This window comes from Muscardinus avellanarius, assembly GCF_963383645.1.
Source record: "Muscardinus avellanarius genome assembly, chromosome: 16".
NCBI lineage: Eukaryota > Metazoa > Chordata > Mammalia > Rodentia > Gliridae > Muscardinus > Muscardinus avellanarius.
This window is the reverse complement of record NC_137802.1, coordinates 19,369,708-19,391,990: the sequence shown is the minus strand read 5'-3', so window position 1 is coordinate 19,391,990 and position 22,283 is coordinate 19,369,708. Positions and strand designations below refer to the sequence as shown.

At 54.5% G+C, this 22,283-nt stretch overlaps 1 protein-coding gene across 2 annotated transcripts; it reads left to right on the top strand.

Annotated features, from left to right (window-relative positions):
- Positions 1–944: 944 nt before the first annotated feature.
- On the top strand, positions 945–21,945 carry SMTNL2 (smoothelin like 2; the record flags this gene model as incomplete). 2 transcript variants are annotated; one of them, XM_080713462.1, is made up of 8 exons in its annotated part: positions 945–1,334; positions 9,000–9,087; positions 10,050–10,292; positions 10,824–10,899; positions 11,990–12,169; positions 13,167–13,284; positions 13,617–13,768; positions 21,690–21,945. In XM_080713462.1, the coding sequence occupies 8 exons, from the start codon at positions 945–947 to the stop codon at positions 21,814–21,816; spliced, it is 1,374 nt and encodes a 457-aa protein (XP_080569588.1). In that variant the 3' UTR covers positions 21,817–21,945. The 2 variants fall into 2 exon arrangements, with proteins under 2 accessions (XP_080569588.1, XP_080569589.1); XM_080713463.1 differs by lacking the exon at positions 10,050–10,292.
- Between the last annotated feature and the right edge of the window lie 338 nt (positions 21,946–22,283).

Below are 22,283 nucleotides of genomic sequence, written 5' to 3'. Positions count from 1 at the left end.
ACACTTCCGTTTTCTGGTGGTGGTGGTGGTGGTGGTGGTGGTGGTGGGGTGTGTGTGTGTGTGTGTGTGTGTGTGTGTGTGTGTGTGTGTTTGGAGAGGGCTGAAAGAGGGGATGTCTGGGATCAGGAGTGAAAGGAGCAATGGACGGAGGGAATAGATGCAGGAGCCCTGGCCAGTGGGTAGAGGCCAGTGCCTGGCTGCTTTTGTGGGGAGGTGGAGATTAGTCCCAAAGCTGCCGGGGCAGGATGTGGAAATCCCACCCTAAGTACACCCTTTTCTCCCTCTCTACCCTCAAGCGTCTCCTGGATCCAGTAACAGTGGCCCTTGGTGAGACGGAGCCTGTACTGAGGACAGGCTGAGAAGGGTGCCAGGATCTTGCTGCACAGCGCTGGAGGACGAGGGCGGAGAGAGCAGAGGGGTCTCGCTCCTCCCGGAGGGCTTATACCAGGTGCAAGGAACTCCAGGCGAAGGTCCCACAGGTAAGTGTGTGCGGTGAGAACCACGTGGCGCTGGACATGGGTTGGAGGGACGTCAGTTCTGGGACCCTGCTGCTGCTTTCGGACTTCTGAGCAGTGGGGAGTTCCCACCCCGCAGGGGAACCAAACCCTGCGTGTGAGTGCCCCGAGGGAATGCGTACTCCGCGGTGTTCTCAGAGTTATTTTCACCCGAGGGCGGGGCTTTCCCCCCGTCGGTCCGCAGCCCCTTCCCCCAGGCCGAAAGCCGCTCCTCGGGGGTCGACCGGGGCTCGAACTCGGCGGGTCCCCCTAGGCTTGTCTTCCCTGGGAGAGGCGGGCCCAACTCTGGAGCCCCGCCCCCGGGGTCCGCAGCTCACTCGCCCCGCCCCGCCCCGCCCCGCCCCGCCCCGCCCCGGCGCTGCAGCCCGACCGCCGAGAGCTCGGGTCCCGGCGGGCGGCGGACGCTCCGAGGCCCGCGCCCCGCTCAGCATGGAGCCGGCCCCCGACGCCGAGGAGGCGCGCGGCGTGCGCGAGGCGCTGGGCCGCTACGAGGCGGCGCTGGAGGGCGCGGTGCGCGCGCTGCACGAGGACATGCAGGGGCTGCAGCGCGGCGTGGAGCGGCGGGTGGCCGAGGCGCTGCGCCTGGCGGGTCCCCTGGCGCGCACCGTGGCCGAGCTGCAGCGCGACAACCAGCGGCTGCAGACGCAGCTCGAGCGCCTGACGCGCCAGGTGAAGGCGCTGGGCTTGGCCACCGGGCTGGGGTCCGCGCCTGGCACGCCCAGCCCCCCGCCGGCGGCCGGGGCTCCCGAGCGCGCGCCCCGCCTGGGCTCCGCGCGCTTCGCCAGCCACGCCACCTTCTCGCTGTCGGGCCGCAGCCAGGTGAGCGGGAGGGCGTTGTGCACTGGCCTGGGGGGGGGAGCTGGTGCGCTGGGTAGGGGAGTAAGGGTCCGCGCTTCGGTGCCTCCACCCCCCCGCCCAGAGTGCGTGCGCCCGCGAGCGTCTTCTGAGCTAGGTGCCCCCACCTACTGCGGGAACCTGGTATGGGGATCTGGTCACCACTGGAGTTGGGATGGGACGCAGTGCCGCTGCGCCCGCCGCTGCACCTGTCTCGCACCCCTTCCTTTCTGTGGATCCAAGTTCTGTTTGCCCTAGATTCTGTCTCCCTCTCGCCCCTTGTCCTGAGCAGCCTCCAAGGGTGCGTGTCGCCTGGCGCCCGCCTGCGAGTTGTAGTGGCTAGCCCCCCTCACGTGGCCTGGTGTTGCTGCTTCACTGGGGCCTGACCAAGTTATAGATTAACTTAGACCAAGAACCCAAGCCCTTGTGTGGGGCTGAGGGTGGGTGGGGGCATGCAATCTGATCAGGGTGCTCAACAGCTGCATGTGGGAACCTGCACTGCAGGGGGCAAATCTCTTACTGTGAAGGGAGTGGGGACAGGCTTTGGACCGTGTCTGTCTGGATTCTGGGGGTCAGTGACTGACTAGAGACCGGTGCGGACCAGTCACTACCTTGTGTGTGGGCCTCCCAGAGTGTTAGGTCCTGAATAGAATGTTTCCATGGTGTGTGTGCAGTGGCCCTTGGGTGGGATTTTCCATCCTGACTGGCCATGTGCCCTGGGGTTGGGTTTCCAGGGTCTGGGGCTGGGTAGTCTGCACCTGCTGCCCCTCCTCCAAGCAGATCTCCTGCTGTGAGCTGGGCAGCAACTCAGATAAGGCCTTGCCCCTGAAGGTCCCAGCCAGGTGGAGATGGCCCCAGACTGACACCCCTTTGCAGTGGGTCTCCAGGGAGAGCTTTGTTAGAGGCCCAGGCTTGCTGCGGGTGCAGTTAGGGACCCCCCCGCCCTGTGTAAGGGGGGGGGGATGCTTATGCCTGTGCTCTCAGAAAGGCAAAAAGAGCTGGGTGTGGTGGCACACACCTGTAATCCCAGTGATTAGTGACTTGGGAGGCTGAGGCAGGAGGTATACAAGTTCGAGGCCAGTCTGGGTAACTTAGTGAGACCCTGTCTCAAAATAAAAAACAAAATGGGCTAGGGGTCTGGCTCAGTTGTAGAACGCCTCTGGGTGCACTGTCCAGTGCCACAGGATGAATTGTGAAGACCCCTTGAATGCTGGGCAGAGGAGTTGGGATTTATCCCTAGGTTCTATTAGAAACGTCTGGAAATAGGGACACTAAAATGTGTCCTGTGAGTTTGACAATCTACATGGTATAAAATCATCACTGTGAGCTCACATGTGCCGAATAAACTGTATCATCAGTTGTTTCTGAGGTTTTATTTTAACAAACATTTCCTACTTGTCTGCTCATGGAAGCAGCCATCCAAATTTAAGAAAAAATAATTTGGCCAGGCATGGTGGCACACGCCTGTAATTCCAGTACATGGGTGGCTGAAACAGGAGGAGTGCAGGTTCAAGGACAGCCTCAGCAACATAGTGAGGCTCTCAGCAACTTAGATCCTATTTCCAAACGAAAAATAAAAAGGGCTGGGGCTGTAGCTTGGAAATAGAATGTCCCTGCGTTCAATCCGCAGTACCACACACATACACACACACAAATCTGAGTCACACACAACATGTATGTGTGTGTGCGTGTGTATGTCGATATGTGGTTTTCTCCGGTCATTGTCCACTCATCAGTCCAAGTGGACCCTCTTGGTTATGGGGGTGGGTGGAGGAAGCTGGGCAGGGAAGGGACAGAGTCCTACTTGTATTTAGCAAGCTCCTTCAGGATGAATGGCAGGTCAGAGGGTGAATGGATTCCAGCAACTTAACTGCAGTGGCCCCGGAAGAGGCTGGATCTGGGCTGGGACAGTGTGTGTGTGGATGGGGCTGCCTTGGGAGGAATCATCAGGTGGGATGATCTCCATTCATGTGAATGGAGGCAGAGAGGACCCCCCCTAGGGGGCTGCTGGGTCCGCTAGGGGTTGATCATAGGAGCTGAGCTGATTGTGAGGGGCGATTCTGTCTCAGAGCAGGTGGATCCAGGGGTCTGGTGCTTCGGAGACTGGTCCAGGCTGGTGGCCAGGGGACTGGCTTCCCCTGGCTGATGGCAGGAGCACCAGTCCCTGCTGACCCTTCAGCCCTTCTCAGGCTCTGAGCTGGCTTCTGGAAGCGAGGGAGGGGGCTGTGTACAACCATGCGCATGTCCTGTTGACTCACCTACCGTGACCAGCAAATGGCCTATGATTAGGTGCTTGCTCACGAACAAGAATCAGTTATTCTGGGCACAACTGGAGCGTGGGCAGTGGTCAGAGTTGCAGCTGGGCTGCTGGATGCCTGGCCTCTCCTATTCCATGAATGCAGTGGAGTTCTGGGAGTGAGGTTTCACCCAGCACATAGGAGCCAGTGGTGGCTGTGCTGCCTGTGTGTGGTCAAGCCTGGGGAAGCTGGTGTCACCCTACCCCTCGGTAGCAAGCAATGAGACTTAGACTTTTTTCTGGGGACTGTCGGGGTTGGAGATAGTGCTCAGGTGTAAATGTGCCGTGAACTCCGTGTGGAAGGGGCTGATCAAGCATTCCACTTTTGAGTGCACACACCTTGGCCTTGCTAGAGCATGGGACCACGTGGGTCTGGGTGACAGGGTCAGGGCAGCTTGGGGAGGAGGAGGAGGACAGAGCAGTACATGGGAGTAGTTAGGGAGGAATCTCTGCAGGAAGCCCAAGACCCTGGAGCAGATGGAAGTTACTGGGGACATTTGCTATGAGTCCTTGGGGGTGGAGGGCTCTCCTCCCAGCTGGGCCTCTGTTTCCCTGTGTCTAAACCAAGGGGGGAGCCGGGCGTGGTGGCACACGCTTGTAATCCCCGTGCTTGGGAAGGCTGAGACAGGAGGATCGCACGGGTTCAAAGCCAGCCTCAGCTACTTAGTGAGGCTCTCAGCAACTTAGTGAGACCCTGTTTCCAAAATAAAAAATATAAAAAAAGGTCTGGGAGTATAGCCCGGAGGTAGAAAGCCTCTGGGTTCCACCCCCAGTATCACAAAAAAAAAAAAAATAATAATAAAATAAATAAACCAAGGGGAGTTGACCTAGCCCTAATGGGCCCTTCCTTCTGAGCAGAGTGGGTAGTGCCCAGTCATTTGGGTTAACTGAAGTGTCCTTGGAGCCTCTCTGGCTGTCTGACAGTGAAGAGGAAGCCGGGGCCAGGCTGGAGGCCTGGGGTGGTGGCCACAGGCTGAGGTCAACCCCCATAGGAGGCCGGCCCAGAGTTGTTCCCTGGAAATGTCACCCTCGGCTAAGCTAGAGCCACTGAGTCCCCATGGCCGAGGCAGCCTAGTCCCTCAGGAACAACTGCCAGCAGCCGGGTGTCAGAGGCCTGCCTATGAAAGAGGCCAGGCACAGATCTTCTTCCTTTCCCAGACTGTGTGTGAGATAAGAGAGTCTGAGGCTTTGGGGAGAGGTTTGAATTGAGTCTTTTAACACTGTGTTGTGAGTGAGTGGGGCGGGCCAGCCTGTTACCCTCTTGGGCTGGAGTTCTGTTCTGCATGGGCCAAGTGGGCGTGGGCTTCTATATCCTTATATGAGACTGTGTGGATCAGGCTGCATCTAAAATAGTCCTTCTAAAGCCGGGGGTGAGCCCGGCGTGGTGGCGCATGCTTGTAATCCCCGCGCTTGGGAGGCTGAGACAGGAGGATCGCACGGGTTCGAAGCCAGCCTCAGTTACTTAGTGAGGCTCTCAGCAACTTAGTGAGACCCTGTTTCCAAATAAAAAATATAAAATGGGTCTGGGAGTATAGCCCAGAGGTAGAAAGCCTCTGGGTTCCACCCCCAGTACCACACACACAAAAAAAAGAATAAAAAAAATAGGGCTGGAGTGTAGTTCAGAGGTAGCATGCCCCTGGGTTCCATCCCCAGTAACACCAAATAAATAAATAAATAAATAAATAAATAAATAAATAAATAGTCCTTCTCCTGCAAAACTGTTTATACACTTCCCCAGTAGTGGGGTCCCACCCCCTGTAATCTCTGAAGTGGGATTTATCTTAGAAGTTCCTGGAGTTCCTCACTTCCTCCTTTTTAAAACAAAGATGGATTTGGGGCTCTAGCCAGTCAGCAGGACCTTTTCTCAGCCCCAGGGCTCCGCAGTGACTTCTTCCCTGGCCCGAGCACACACAGGGTCCTCCTTAGTCCCCTCTCCCGTGGCTGGGGCAGGCAGTAGCCCCCTGGGGGACTTGCCAGAGGCCCCGTTGTGGGTTTCGGCCCTGGAGGGGTTGTCTCCTTCCCTTGCTGTAGCCTAGCTGGGTTCTGCTTTCTGTCACTGTCTCACCGTGTGAACCCCCAACCTTAGGCCTTTTCTTCTTTGTCACTAGGCTGAGACAGGTCTCGTGGGGCCAGGGTTTACCCTGAACCCAGGAGATAAGTCTGTGTTGAACTGTCCTTTTAGTCCTCTGGGAGGCCAGAGCGCTTTGTGGACAGATCCCTGGAGTGGGGAAAGAGAGCCCCATCCCAAATCTTGGTTCAGTCACTGCCTTCGCTGCAGTGTGAGTGAATTCAAGGGCATCCTTCTCTTGCCCTGGCCTTGGTTTCTCTATCTGCAATGCTGTGCTGGTGGGTGGTCTCAGAACAGTTTGGGTCCAAGGCCTGGGCAGACCCCTTTCCCAGGCGAGGGGTGTCTGTAATCTGGGGCTGGGGGAGGTAGGGCAGGGGAACAGGGGAGTCCAGACTCAACCCCTTTACCCCAGCTGCTGTCCCCTTCCCAACCTGAGTTAGCCCAGCCCCTTCCCCTCCTTCCTGTGCTGGAAACCCTTTAGCAGAAGTGCAGAACCTAGGGGCCGGGATGGAGCTCAGTGGCAAAACACCACAGGTGTGGCGCAAAAAAGGCAAAAAAAAAAAAAAAAAAAAAAAAAAGAAAGAAAGAAAAGAAAAGAAACTCTTAAAAAATAAGCTAAGAAGTGGAGAACCTACTTTCTGTCTGTTCTGGGTGTATCATGGGTGGTAGGAACCTGCAACATGCAGGGACAGGTGACCATCCCCTCATAAAGACCTAAATTTCTAGCTGGGTGTGGTGGCACACGCTTGTAATCCTAGTACTTGGGAGGCTGAGACAGGGGGATCACAGGTTCGTGGCCAGCCTCAACTATTTAGTGAGGCCCTCCGCAACTTAGTGAGAGCCTGTTTCCAAATAAAGAATAAAAATTAGGGCTAATAAAAATAGGCTTAGAGGTAGAATGCCCCTGGGTTCAAACTCTAGTTTTGCCCCCCAAAAGAAAAAGACCTAGATTCCTGGAAAAATGATTTCATCATCAATTTGTCCCTCAAGGTCCCTGCCTGGACCAGTGGAGCCCACTGTACCCAAGCAGGGAAGATGGGGGAACATGGAGCCCCCAATACTGAGTAGTGAGCCCTGGTGACGGATGGGGCTGGGTGTCCTCGGAACTGGCTGGCTCTCCTCCCCCTGCTGACTTGGCTTCTGGTTAGCCAGTGTAGACCTAGGGGTGCCCTCCTGCTCTGGAGTGCCAGGAGATGCCCTGCCCCCACCCCCAGTGGGCCTGCGAGTGGGCCTGCTGAATCAAGTTGAGCAGCTGCCTCCTTTCCAGAGTCAGTGTTGTGCTGGCCAAACTGCTGCCCCTTCCCTTGGCTTCCCTGTTTCTCTGATCCCTTGTCTGTAGTCCTCATCAGTGACCTCTTTTTGGCCAAATGAGATGGCCGACTTTTCCCATCTCATCTTGCCCTTCTTTCCCTTGGCCTCTGGCTGCCTTTGGGTGCACTGGCCTTCACTACCCTCCCTCCCTCGCCTTCTCAACGCCTGTTGGGCTCTTCCTCTCTGGCAGCTCCATGTCTTCTCAGATGTGGGTGCCTCGTCCTGGACCCCTGCCACTCCCATGCTGGCTCTTCCTCTGCTGGGCATCTTCCCCTGAGGCCCTTGGCACCATGACTCCTGTTTCCCCAGTGTCCACCCTTCCTTTCTTTTATGCTTTGGACTCAAATATCCAGCGACCTCCTCAAGTCCCTGATGTCCCAATGGCCCCTTACACCCATCTTATCCCAAATGGAAATTTTCATTCTTCCCAAACCTTCCTAGTCACTCAAGGCCGATACCTGGACTTGGAAGAGACTGGGGATCCTCTCTTCACATCTATTCTTCCAGATGGATCCCTTTAACTCCCAAACCCTTGAGAGCTTGCCTCTGGTCCTCACACATCTGGCCCTTACTTATCCCCTCCCATGTCCTTGGTCCATATGCCCTCCCCAGTTCGTTTCTTGGGACTATTGAGTTGAGCTGCTATCTGGTCTGCCCTGTTCAGGCCACTCTTGCCGGCTTCTAAAGGGTGTTTCCCAAAGCACCTTTAGGTCCTTTTTTACTAAGAAGTCAAGGCCAGGTACTCCCAGGAGGCAGCTTGGGCTGTAGACGATCAGAATGCCTGGGCCTTGATATTTCTGTTTTTGCAGTCAGTAGTTTGCTGGAAATGGCCTCCCCTCCTCCTGTACCCAGCTCATTCAGTACTTGGGTTAGGCACTCCAGTCCCTGGGGAGCCCTTGCTCCCCATCCTCATGCTAACTCGGTACCATCTGTGCACTGCTGGCCTGCCTGATCGCCCCATGGCAGGGTGGGCACCTGCTGGCTCAGGAGGACCCAAGCCATCTGCAGCTAGGCTTGCCTAGGAAGTTTGTAGGCCAGGGGCCAGCTTGGAGGCATCTAGGCATGGCTGGCCCTTGAGCCACCTGGCATGGGCTCTTAGTGGAGTCCCTGGTCAGAGTCTGCTTCTGGCTACCTTAGCCAGGCTGACCCGTCCCCCAGCCTCATGGATCTCTGAGCCCACCACTGCTTGGAGGGGCAGGACCCAGTGGGAGGAGGACTTCCCCCTGGCCACACATCCTGGCTGATTTCACCTACAACCCTGGTCTCATCTGTGAACTGGTAAAATGCCTGGACGGCACTTGCATAGCCTGTTTGTAAAAGTGAGCCCCGGAGGGACCTGGTGTGGCCTGGATCCTGTGGTGTGTTGGCAGCTCAGGTGGGACCCCAGCTCTCTTCATCCTGCCCCCTCTTGGTTTTTGCTTTCCCTCTGCCTCTTACTGAGCTGACCCCCTGCCATAGCCCAGGGAGGATGGCGGGTGACGTGCAGCCAGTCAGTCCCTGTGCTCTGCACATGTGGGGAGACCTTGTGTCCCCACATCCTGGGGGATGGCCTTAGCATGAGGGGCCTCTGCTGCCCGTCATTAGGTCCGGAGGACTTGCTGCGTCTACATGGGCAGCCAGGCGGCCCTCGCCCAGCTGGGAGGAGAAGGGGCCTGGCTTTTCCCACAGACCTGCTATCTGGACCAGCCTGGGGGAGGAGGGTGGTATCATAGACATACTGCTTCAAATCCCCAACCTTGACCTTTGCCGGTGGCCTTTTTGTGCTCTGGGGGGCCCAGGAGAATGAGGGGCTCACAGGCTCTGGGGCTGGCTGCCTTCATCCCAGCTTGCTCTAGACCTTGGCTCACTGCTCCACCTTCTTGAGGCTGTGTTCTTTCAAGAAGAGGCCCTCCCTGCCAGAACTAGGAGGGCCTTTGGAGAGTGTATTTGGGGTGGCCCCAGCTGATGGGGCTCAGCTGTGTCACTGTCTCTGCAGAGCGTGGATCACGATGAAGCCAGCGAGCCAGAGATGAGACGAACCGCAAACTCGTGCATCATTGAGAATGGACATCAGCTGGGGGCAGGTAGGGGTAAAAGGCACAGAAGTAGCTGGGTAGATCTGGGGGTCGGCCAGGTGCCGTGCCAGCTATGCTTTGGCTGGGGGAGCTTGAACCTGAACCTCAGCAGGTAGAGAGTTTGCCAGAAGAGCAGCCTCATTCTGTGTAGAGCAAAACTTTTTAAACACACAGGGAAGCTGAGTGTGGTGACACATGCTTGTAATCCCAGTACTTGGAAGGCTGAGACAGGAGGATTGTGGGTTTGCAGCCAGCCTCAGCTACTTCGTGAGGCCCTCCGGAACTTAGTGAGGCCCTGTTTCAAAAATAAAAATAGCAGGGCATGGTGGCGCACACTTGTAATCCCAGTACTTGGGAGGCTGAGACAGGAGGATTGTGGGTTTGTAGCCAGCCTCATCTACTTAGTGAGGCCCTGTTTCAAAAATAAAAATAGCAGGGCATGGTGGCACACACTTGTAATCCCAGTACTTGGGAGGCTGAGACAGGAGGATTGTGCAGGTTCAAAGACAGCCTCAGCTGCTTAGTGAGGCTCTCAGCAACTTAGTGAGACCCTGTTTCCAAATAAAATAGAAAATAGGTCTGGGAGTATAGCCTGAAGGTAGAAAGCCTCTGGGTTCCATCCCCAGTAACACACACACACACACACACACACACACACACACTCACACACACACTCACACACACAGAAATGGGAGATCTTGTAAGGTAGTGAGTTTCCCCATTTCTGGAGGAAAGCAAAGAGGGGCTGAGGAAGTGTCCAAGCACTGGAGAGGGTAGAGACTGGACTGACCAGCCAAGCAGTACTTATGGAGCTGGCTGTGAGGACGGCCGCTGTGGCTGGCGCAGCAGGGCATCCCCAGTAAGGGAGACTAGTGAGGAGCGCGGCCTTCCTGGGGAGCCTGGGGCTCTCCTGGGTGCTGAGACCCCTCTGGCGCCACAGCTGACTTTCCCCCGCTGGTCACATGTTCCAGATCCAGGCAACGGGCCCTCTGAGGTTGCCCTAACCTCCTCAGCGCCGGAGCCCCCCAGGCCTCGTCCTGTGAGCCTCTCCTTGCGGCTGCCGCACCAGCCGGTCACAGCTGTCACCCGCGTCTCTGAGAAGTTTTCTGGGGAGACCTCAGCTGCAGCTCTGTCACCCACATCTGCTGCCATCCTGGGGGGTTTCAGCCCAAGCCCCAGCGAGGCCACCACCCCCTGGACTCCCAGTCCCACTGGTATGAGCAGAGAGAGCGGTGGAGGGGAGGCAGGGCAGGGGGGTAGCAGGACCCCACCGCCTTGGCCTGTCATTGTGATCCTTCCCTTAGCTGTCAAAGGGGGTGTCCAGTGTGGATGGGATGGTGTCATCCCTCCATCCCCCCTGGGTGATAGTCATGGCTGTGGTTACCCAGCACAATTGGGCCAGTCCCCTCGCCAGCACCCCAGGCCTTTCTTGGGCCTGTGGTTAGGTCTCAGAGGTGGTTTGTGGGCTGGGGCTGTATGGACTTCCGAAGGAGGGTTTGGGGTGAGGTTTGTTGGTCACATAGCAGAGGAGGCCCCATGCCCCCAAGAGCAGAGCGGGGACAGTTGCTCTTGGGTGTCACTGCTCCGAGTCCCTGCCTCCTTTATCCTCTTTTGCTGAGGCAGGGTCAGTTTAGCCCAGGGCTCGGGCTTGTCTACAGAGTGATGCCAGGTAAAGGGACAGGCTGAAGATAGGCGGTGGCCCTCCCTGGGGCCAGGCTTCTGATTTCTCTCCCTCCATCCTGCAGAAAAGAATTCCTCTTTCACCAGGTCTCTGTCGAACTCTGGCTACGGGGCAGCAACAGCAGGCAGGCGCAAGGACAGGTGAGCGGGTTTCCCCAGTAGCTCCTTTGCTCTGTCTGGGCCCCAGGCTGTCCGGGCCTGGAGTTGGAGCTCTGGAGAACTGAGGCTGTGGGTTGGTGCACGGGGCGGGGCAGTGCAAGTGGGGCTGAGGGTTGAAGGAGAGGTTTGTTTGGAGAGGTATGGCAGCAGCTTGGCTTCTCTGTGGGCCCTTCAGAGCAAGTCAGCTAAAAGATGGCAGGTGTGAGCCAGGTGCGGTGGCACTTTTGTGATCCCAGTACTTGGGAGGCTGAGGCAGGAGGATTGTGGGCTCTAAGCTAGCCTCTGCAACTTGGCGAGACCCTATTTCAGAATAAAATATAAAAAAGGGCTGAGGGTATAGCTCAGAGGTATAAGACTCCCTTGGGTTCAATCCCTGGTACAAAAAAAAAAAAAAAAAAAAAGAATGCAGGTGGGTATGGGGTCTTGGCCTACTAGTGAGGAAGTAGGGTAGAAGGATCTTCCTTCATCCCAGCTGCCTCAGAGCTAGGCAGTGCTTCCAGGTGCAGGGGGGGGGTGGTTTGGGCTGGGCAAAGCAGCAGGGGTTCCCCTGTGGTGGCCTCTTGGGATGGCTTGTGGTGGTCTTTGTCCCCTCCTCCCACACCACAGCTGATCTATGGCTGGACCTGGGGGTGGGGTGGGCCAGCAAACTTGGCTTTTTTTTCTTTTAATAATAAAAGGAGAATTGTTGACTTCCCAGCAAATTATTCCAGGGGCAAAACAAAGGGGGTCTTATCTCCTGATGGTGGAGGAGGAGGGGCTGGCTCCAGTACACCTTCTGTCTGAGGAGGTGTTCCCTGCCCTCCCCTGGCATTCACACCTGCTGAGGGGTGGTTATGCTGAGTGGGGGCCCATTCACCCCCCTGCTACTTTAGACAGCAGTTTAGTTCAGAAAACCTGCTAAACCAGTTGGGGATGGAGCAGGCAGGGCTGGCGCTCTGAGGCCACTGCTGCTCCATCCATCCCAGAGCAGCCAGCGGGAGGCTTTGTTCACACTCAGCGCTGGGCTGCGGAGGCCGGGGACTCACGTGTCTGCATCCGTGTCCCTTACCATCTGTGTCACTTCTCTCCGTAGCCCACCCTTGGTGTCCCCGCCCCAGCCGCCCCTCTCCCCGCAGCTGCCAGCCACCATCCAGGCCCCGCGCCAAGGGGAGCGCCGCAGGGAGCTGGTGAGGTCGCAGACGCTGCCACGCACCTCAGGGGCACAGGCTCGGAAGGCGCTGTTTGAGAAATGGGAGCAGGATACGGCTGGCAAGTATGGACGCTCACGCCCAGAGCAGGCCCAAGCCAGGCATGGGCGTCAGGGCCGGGCCCTGTCTTGTTTCCCAAGGGGGCCAGTCACCAAGACCAGACTTCTGCAGCAAAGTGCATGTTCAGGGCTGGGTCACAGCGTGGGTGCGGGGCAAGGGGCGCCCCGGCTGTGGGGAGAAGACGGCTGTGGTGGGAGAGCCAGGCCAGGCCTGGGGAGAGCTCTTCTCCATTCTGAGGCACCCAGTCTTTTGCACTTCCAGGATTCCCCAGCTCCCCAGTTTCTGAGGGGTTGTGATTTCTTTAGTTCCTGGACATCACCGGGAGCTTGACAGGGGTCGGTATTTCTGGCTGGAGCTAGGAGGCCTGCCATTGGGCTGGATGTGCTAAGTAAGACCAAGGAGGTGACATGGCAGGACCCAAGGTCCACAGGCCATTAGCGTGCCCTGTTAGTGATGAGATCCTTGGGAGAGGGCCTGCCTTTGCATATGTATCCAGTCCTCTTACCAGTGCACAGTATTGGTACCTGCTGTGTGCAGGGTGTCGTCAGGCCTTGTATGATGATGGACAGACAATAGCCAGTCCCTGTTTTGACTCTGGCCAAGGAGTCAGGGCCAGGAAGCTCCCTGTTGACACTCAACAATCTGACCTCAACTATTAGAGGGTGCCCTTGGGGCCCCGAGGAGACCATCACTCTGGATGGGAGAGTGCCATCAGAGGGAAGCTCTGGGGGAAGCAGGAGGGGGGCATTGGGACGGTGCTGCAGGCAGAGGCAGGGAATGGGTCATGCTGGCACAGGTCCTCTGTCTCAGGATGACCCCATGGCCTCTGCTTCCTGGAGCAGATGGTCCTGCTACACACCATCAAAGAGGCTGGTGGCTATGTGGGGCCGTGCCATGCACTGACCCAGTGTTCCGGGGGCCAGAGGACTGGGGCCATCTTCTCAGGGGGTGTAGGGTTGCCCTCTCATCAGCCCCCACAGCAGGCCTGCTGTCTCTCCACAGGGGCAAAGGCGAGACCCGGGCCAAGCTGAAGCGGTCACAGAGCTTTGGTGTGGCCAGCGCCAGCAGCATCAAGCAGATCCTGCTTGAGTGGTGCCGCAGCAAGACCCTGGGCTACCAGGTGAGCCTGGGCCTGGCGGCGAGCACATGGCCTGCCCTGTCCACCCGGTCCGAGGCTGAGGAGCTAGGGGGAGGGGAGGCTAGCTAACTCAGGCTTCCTGATCGGGTGCCTATCTGCCTTCAGCATATGCTTACAAGTTCAGAAAATGTAGATCCAGTCCAGTGCACCTTAAGCGGCAAGATCTGGCAGTTTTAGCTTGTTCTGAGCTGGGTGGACCCTGGGCCTTGGGAAGGACTGGGAGAAACTGCTCGTGGGGTTGAATTGGGCATAGGGCATGAAGCTGGAGGCCTTGTCCTCAACTCCCCCACTGACTCCAGCTTGCCCACTTACAGCACGTGGACCTGCAGAACTTCTCCTCCAGCTGGAGTGATGGGATGGCCTTCTGCGCCCTGGTGCACTCCTTCTTTCCTGATGCCTTCGACTACAGCGCCCTGAGCCCCACGCAGCGGCAGAAGAACTTTGAGCTGGCCTTCACCATGGCTGAGTGAGTACGCGGCCTCCCTCTGTCTTCCAGCCCCAGCCGGGACCCCGAGCATGACTTCTGCCCCAGGTGGGGTCTGGGGGCAGGCAGGACATGGGCAGCTGTCTACGGAGCTGAGGAACCTGGGGAGGCTAAGGCCTGGTGAGGACTTGCCCAGGGTCATGTAGTGCTTGCTGGTGGAGGGGTTCTTGGCATTCTTCTTCTCCTAGTTGGGTGCCCAAACTGAGTTGCAATCTGGGAGACCAACCACAAATAGTGTGAGGGGCAGTGGGCAGGATCCCCAGGACCCTGGGCCTGTCCTTTCAGGCTGGATAAGCTCCTAACTCTGACCAGCAGAGTGCTGGATGATATCAGGGACATTTCTAAAGTAGGTTTGGCTTGCTTCTCCAAATACTGTCCTAGCTTTCACTGTGAAATTGACTACTATCTTAGTCTGTCTTTTGTTACAGTAACATAATACCCCAGACTAGGTGATTTATAGAGAAAAGAGGTTAATTTTAGTTTACCACTCTGGGGGCTGGAAGTTCAAGAGCATAGTGCTGGCGTCTGTTCAGCTTTCGGTGAGGCTGCTTCAAGTCGTGGTAGAAAGTGGAAGGGCGCACGCTTGTCATCCCAGCACCTGAGAGGCAGAGACAGGAGGATGGCTTCAGCTACTTAGTGAGGCCCTTTCAACTCAGGTAGACCCTGTTTCAAAAAAAGGATAAAAAATAGGGCAGGGGGTGTAGCTCAGAGGTAGAATGCCCTGGGTTTCATCCCCAGTACTGCCAAAAAAAAAAAAAAAAAAGTGGAGGCAAGTGGACATGTGCGCAAGAGAGGGGGGCTGGATGCTTCATAACAACACGGCCTTGAGATAACCAGCCCACACTTGCAGGAGCTACATTAATCTCTTTATGAGGGTGGGTCCCTCATGATCCAAATGCCTCTTAAAGGCCCCATTACCTGTCAACACTGTTATCCTGGGGACCAGGCCTAGACATGAGTTTTGGTGGGGACAGACCTTATTGAAACCATGGGAGCTGCTTTCTCACATAACACTCACCAGGAGAAGATTTAGGGAGGGGAGGGACAGTTCTGGGATCAGAAAGTGCTTGGGAAACCAGTTTGGGATTTGGTTATTGGCCAAGGGCAGCCCCCAGGGCAGCAGGAGCGTTGGCAAAGCAAGGTCTACCCGCCAGGGCTCTGGAGGAGATTAGGTGTACATGCTGGGTGAGGTGTGTTTCATACAGGGACTCTTTATTTTACAAAGGGGTGGGAGAAATGAGGGGGCTACAGTACAGCAGCAGGCCAGGGGAATGGCAGTAGGGAGCTACTTACCAGTCCATGGCCTAAGGTTGCTGGACGAGGGCGCGTGCTCGCTTCATGGAGAGGCTGTCTGGTAGGAGCGGTATTTTGGTTGTTGGATAGGTGTTTGGCTGTGCAGCCGGCTCAGTGCCCGGCAGGGAGGGATCTGCGCTGTGAATGTTCTGACTTTGTTCCCCTCCTGCCCTCACACCTGGGGCAGACCCTGGTCTGGCTGACCCTGGCCAGAAGACAGAGGGCAGCAAGCCATCCATTATGACCCATCACAGCCTGGGGCAGAGCGCAGGCCACAGAGCAGGGGCTCAGGAGCACCCAATGCTAAGCTCTCTGAAGATCAGGAAGAAGGAAGGTGGGTGGCAAAGCTAAGTTTCTTGGGGAGTCATGTTTGTCATTGCCTATCAGCTGTTGAGTCTGCCCACCCGGCTTCTGGTTTGAGTCCTTAGTGCCCATGGCCTCTGGTACTTGTTGGGTTGTTGGGTTGACCTGCCTCAGGTCTTGCCTGCCCTGCTCACTCTATACCAAGCCCCATCCCCACCCTAGCCCCCACACCCATCCAACAGCCTGGCCCTGGGAGGAGTGGAGTCATCAGGTCGGGGGAACCTACCCTTGGTATGGTAAGCCCAAGAGAGCTCAGGCAGCTGCCCCTCTGGAGCGCAGTGGGGCTTGCTTTGGGGCTGATCCGGCAGCCTCTGGCTCTGAGCACCGCGGACTGACATTTGGAACATATTTGGACTATCAGCATGGGCCTGTTGTGTTGACTTGGATGACGTGCTGGGACTCTGGGTCCCCTTGGGGTCATAAGAACTCCTTGTATACTTTAAAAGCCTCCTCTTTCTTGGCTGCTTGGGATTAGTTGTCATCCTAATGGCAGAAACAGCTTCAGACTAGCGTGTTTTGCAACTAGGACCAGACGACGACTGTGGCGTTGGGCCAAGTGTCATGGCACAGTACCGGGATGGGGGTAGCTCACAGGAGGAGGCCCAGCTGCTTGCAACTCAGAAGTGGCAGCTGTCAAAAATCAGACTTAGAATGCACAGGATTGAGGCCCGCCCATGGGCACCCTGAGATCCCCCTAGCCAGGAGAGGCCACGCCTAATTTGTAGTTCCTTACCATCTATGTCCTCAGGCCAGGCAGTGCTGGTTCATGCCCTGGCTACCTTGGTCATCCTTTGCCTGCACCCGGCTGGGCTATGGCAAGGGAGAGGGACACGCTGGGCCCTAGCTCGCAAGGAATACAGCTTCCCTTGGCAGCCAGAGCCAGAGAGATTCCAGACTGTGCTTTCCCAGCACGAGGTTTGCGTTCATGGAGCCTCCAGACTCCAGACAGATGTTTCTTCCATTCCTAGCCCAGGGGGAGGAGTGGGCAGTGGAGGCTGGTCCAGGCGTCGTCTCCCTCTCCCTCCTTTCCAGAGCAGACAGCCTGGTAAAAACCTGGGTTGCAGAGGGCAAGGGGTGAGAGGTTTTTTTTTGCTGACTCCAGGGATGGGGAGAGGCTCTCCGCAGGCCTGTGGGGAGCTTGTGCAGAGCCTGGGAAGGTGCCTCTGTTTGTGAGTCACCCCTTAGATTATCTCGCAGGTGCCGTGGAGGAGGGGCTGGAAAGATGGGCCTGCTTTCCTGGGCCTCTTGGAAGAACAGCTGCTCGGGCCCCCTGGTTTCTGGGACAACGGGTTAGCAAAAAGCACGGAACACTTGAACAAGGATATTCACTAGCAGAGTCTTAAACAGATATTCCTTAGGTTTGCCAGCAAAGATCTGAGTGGGCACACAGGGCTGTGGAAAGCCACTAGAAGTCACACAGGCAGGGGACAGGACTAAGTCGAGCAGAGAGCAGGTGGTGTGAGATGAGCCGGGGATCTGATCAAGGCACGGACTTTGGAAAGAAAAGGAGGACATGGGGTCCCCAAATCATGCATCTGACAAGCATCAGAAAGGAAATGTTTCCAGAACTTTCCATGAGCAAGTGCCTTCAAGGCATAAAGACGCCTTGGGAAAGTTAGAGTACAAATGTGCTGTCCCCCCTCCCCCTTGTGATTTCTGGGCACAGAGATTCCTTCTGGCCTAATCTGTGTGAGTGATTCTGTGTTGACAGCAGAGTGAGCTTCCTTTGTCTGACAGGTGTTCTGGGCCTGGAACGAGGGAGGCTAGCCCCTTTTATGGAAGCGCCTCCCCTCCTGCGCCTCCCCTCCCGCCCTGTGCAGGGCTCAGGGCGCAGAGGGACGTGGGCCTGAGGCTTCCCGCTTGCCCTGCCTGGAATGTGTCCTGCTCTCGGGTTACGCCCCAGCAGAAGGGGTTTCCAGGCTATTTGTAGTGCCCATGTGTCTCTGTCTAAAACGAGACAGGAGGCAGCAGTCCGAGCCCTGGCTGGCACTCCTGGTCTGAATTTAGAGAAGGCCTTAAAAAAAATTAAAAATACCCCCCAAGCCCCTCCTCCATGCCCCTTCCACACTAGCCCCAGGGTAGCTAAAGATCACAGCTAAAGATGTAGATGGGGGTAGAGAAAACTCTACCCCTTTGCCCCTGCCTGCTAGGAGGCGGGTGGGTTTGAGCAAGCGCACCATAGCAGGCCAGTGGTCCTCCTTGCAGAGTGGTAGCATTGGGAGTGAGTTGCACTTTCTACTTTGGACTTTTTATGTAGCTTTAATTAGTTTAAACATATCTGGATCATTTTTACAAAAGTGGTATGTTTGAGACAGTTGTAGTGGCACACGCCTGTAATCCCTGTAGTTGGAAGGCTGAGACCTGAGGATCACAAGTTCGAGGACTGCCGTACCAATTTAGTGAGGCCCTCTGCAAGTTAGTGAGAGAAACCCTGTTTCAAAATAAAATAATAAAATAGGGCTGGGGGTGTAGCTCAGAGGTAGAATGCCCCTGGGTTCTATCCCTAGCACCAAAAAAAAAAAAAAAAAAAAAAAAGTGGTATGTTTGAAATGTAAAAGGCAAGTGGGGCCTCCCATATATTGAGGCTTCAATATTTTGATAAAAATGAATGGGAGCCAGGTACAGTGGTACATATCTGTAATCCCAGTACTTGGGAGGCTGATATGGGAGGATCACAGGTTCAAGAACAGCCTCAGCAACTTAGTGAGACCCTGCTTCAAAATAAAAAATAGAAAAGGGCTGGAGGTATAGCTTGGAAGTAGAATGCTCCTGGTTTCAATCTCTAGGACCCCTCCCCCCAAAAAAACAGTGAATGGGGCCACCCGCTTTGACCCTGAGGGGGAGACAGGGCTGGATCCAGGATAAATGTCTCCATTTCGCATTTGGTTTCTGATAGGAAGCCTGGTTTTGGGCCCGCATTACAGAGATGGTACAGTGGGAACTTAGTCTTCGCAGTTGCCCCAAGCCAAGTCCTGGTAGAAGGTGCTGCAGGAGTCCTGGCGAGCTGGTGCACACTGGGGTGAGGCTGAGGAGAACTGTCCTGCTGGCTGGGGCTCCCTCTGGCTGGGGTCTCTGGAAAAGAGGGATCATAAGGACACACTGTGGAAGCACAGCCTCTGAACGCGCCCTGTGGGAGGGAGAACAGAGGTATATTCTGATTTTCTTCCCAGGAAATGGGTCCAGAATGGTAAGTGATTGGCAGAGTCAGGATGTGAGTGCAGCTGTTTAGATATCACATAGAGGTCTCTTTTCTCCATGACCCGCTCTGCTTCTGAAATCAAGGCGTGATTAGCCAGGCACGGTGGTGCATACCTATAATCCCAGTACTTGAGAGGCTGAGACAGGAGGATTGCAGGTTGAGGTCAGCCTCAGCAACTTAATGAGACCCTCAGCAACTTAGTGAGACTTTGTTTCAAAATAAAAAAAAATATATAATAAAATAAAAGAAGAGCCAGGTGTGGTGACACATACTTTTAATCCCAGCATTTGGGATTAGGAAGATTGCAGTTCATAGACAGAAGATTGCAGTTCACAGACAGACTCAGCTACTACTTAGTGAGGCCTTTTGCAACTCAATGAGACCCTGTTTCAAATAAAGAATAAAAATAAATAGGACTGGGAATGTAGCTCAGAGATAGAATGCCCCTGGGTTCCATTCCCAGTACTAAAAAAAATAAAAAAAAAGAAAAAGAGGGCTGGGGGTCTAGTTCCACTTACATTCAACCCCCAGTACCAAAATAAATGAATAAATAAATATAAATAAAAGCGAATCAGTAAATGAAAAGGGCTCAGGGTGTAGCTCGGAGATAGACTACCTTTGAGTTCAGTCCATTAACCCCGCCCCTAATAGTGAAGCATGATGGAAAAACAGCAGTAGGAATAACCTCTCACACTTCATGGAGCCCTTTGGATATCCAGGCACTCTTCCACTGATTGCATAGATGAGTCCATTAATCCTCATTCTTCTCTGTGAGGAGGATATTATTCCAGGTGGGGAAACTGAGGCTCAGAGAAGTTAAGGGTGTTGCTTTAAAGCATATGGTTTGTAGCCAGGCGTGGTGGCGCACGCTTGTAATCCCAGCATTTGGGAGGCTGAGACAGGAGGATCGCAGTTTGGGGACAGCCTCAGCTACTTAGCGAGGCCCTCCGCAACTCAGTGAGGCCCTGTTTCAAAATAAAGAATAAAAAACAGGGCAGGGGGTGTAGCTCGGAGGTCGAATGCCCCTGGGTTCCATCCCCAGGCCCACAGAAAAAAAAAGCATATAGTTTGTAAGAGATGGTGTTGGGCTGGGCGTGTGGTGCACGCCTGCAATCCCAGTACTTGGAGGTTGAGGCAGGAGGATAACAGGATGGAGGAGAAGCCTCCGCAACTTAACAAGACACTGTTTCCAATCAATTTTAAAATAATTTTTAAAACTGCTAGTCATGACCCATTAGTACTTTGTAAAGTTAACCTAGTGGCTCATGACCAACATTTATTAGAGGGGTGGTGGGGATAATGGTGGAATAAAGATGAAATACAGAGAAAATATCAGTAGTAGTAAGATAAAAACTTTCTACCTATTAAGTAAGTTTATTTCTACAGATAGCCATCCCTCATTATCCACAAGGGATCATTCCAGACGCCCCTCCTTGGGTACCAAAACCTGCAGGTGCTTAAGTTCCTAATATAAAATGGGGCAGTATTTGCATATAACCTATTCATGTCCTCTCATAGACTTGAAATCATCCCCAGATTACTTACAATACAAATGATATGCAAATAGTTGTTGTCCTATATGGTTTAGGGAATAATGACCGGAGAAAAGTCTGTACATGTTCAATTATTTATTTATTTTCTTTAATACTTTTGATCCAAGGTTGGTTGACTCTGTGGATGTGAAACTGGTGGTTTGCAGAGGGCCAGTAGGTCATGATGAAAAATACCTTTCTTACTGTGTAGGTCACGGGCTTTATTAAATTACTTACTTATTTTTTGCGGTAGTGGGGATGGAACCCAGGGGCATTCTACCTCCGAGCTATACCCCCAGCCCTACTTTTTAGTCTTTTTATTTTTGAAACAGGGTCTCACTGAGTTGCGAACGGCCCCACCAAGTAGCTGAGGCTGAACCGAGATCCTCTTGTCTCCACCTTCTGAATGCTGGGATTATGAGCGTGTGCCACCACTGCTGACTCTGGGTCATGATTTTTTTTTTTTTTTTTTTTTTTTTGGTGGTACTGGGGTTCCTGGAAGCCCTTCTACCTCCGGGCTACATTCCCAGACCCATTTTTACATTTTCATTTTTGGAAACAGGGTCTCCTAAGCCAGCGCGCGCGGCTGGCTTTGAACCTGCGCGATCCTCCTGTCTCCGCCTCCCAAGCGCGGGGATTACAAGCGTGCGCCACCACGCCCTGCCTGGGTCATGATTTTTAAAAAATGTTTAAAAATACTGTTTCAGGAGGAAAATTATTTTAATATTTGCTTTTTTAGTGTTATATTTATTTTGAGAGTTCATTCTGATTTCCATATAATACCTTTAATTTTTTACTTAAATTTAATTCACCTAATATTTAAAGTAAATCTATTGAAATCAAAATATGGATTGTAGCTGGGCGCTGTGGTATACACCTGTAATCTCAGTGACTCAGGAGGCTGAAGCAGGAGGATCTCAAGTTGGAAACCCTGTTTCAAAATGGGATTTAAGCTGGGTGTGATGGCGCACACTTGTAATCCCAGTACAGGCTGAGATAGGAGGATTACAGGTTCGCAGCCAGCTTCAGCAACTTAGTGAGACCCTGTTTCAAGATAAAGAATAAAAAATAGGGCAGGGGGTATAGCTCGGAAGTCGAATGCCCCTGGGTTCCATCCCCGGACCCACCAAAAAAAAAAAAAATAGGGTTGGGGATATAGTGGGGATATAGCTAGGAGGTAGAATGTCCCTGGGTTCTATCTCCAGTTCCTTAAGGAGGAACAAACAAAAACTCACAAACAAACAAACAAACAAACAAACAACCCAGGGGATTTAGCTCAGTGTTAGAGTGATCCTGGGCTCAATCCTCAGGACCAAGAAATAAAAAATAAAAAATAAATTGTCCAGGTGGTTCATAAATAAGAGAGTAGCCTCGGAGATTCTCCAGGCTCATCTGAATTCCCTGCTGGTGTGCACCCCAGTCGCCTCCGGCAGTGTCTTGCGGGCAGTGGCTGTCCTGTTGCAGAGTGGCCAGCTGCTTCAGGGACCTGGGTTCTGACGGTATTTCTTTGTTTCAGGAATCTGGCCAACTGTGAGCGCCTCATCGAGGTGGAGGATATGATGGTCATGGGCCGCCGGCCCGACCCCATGTGCGTCTTTACCTACGTCCAGTCGCTGTACAACCACCTGCGCCGCTTTGAGTGAAGCCCTTGGACCCGGAGAGCCAAAGATTCTCCGGGGAAGAGACTGCCGGACGCTAGTGTCCCCGCCGCGGGGGGACCCTGTGGTGTGAGCTCACTGTGTGCTCGGTGGCAGGTGATTTTGCGCCCCTCCACGCCCAGCCGTGTTGCCGATGAAAGGAACGGCAGAGCTGGGCGCACAGCGCTGTCACAGCCAAGGGCTGGAGGGACAAGGGAAAATTCCCAGAGAGAGAGAGAGAGAGAGAGAGAGAGAGAGAGAGAGAGAGAGAGAGAGAGAGAGATTGGTGCTATGTAATGATCTTCCTAAAGAAACGCTGGCCTCTGTAGATTCCGGAAAGCTAAATTACGGTTTTTCCCTCTGGTGAATTTGATACATTGGCTTGACAGGGTTCCATTGATTACCAAGTGTCTTTTATCAAACTACCCAGGGTTTTTTTTACTTCCTGCCACTATTGTAGAACCCTTTCCTCC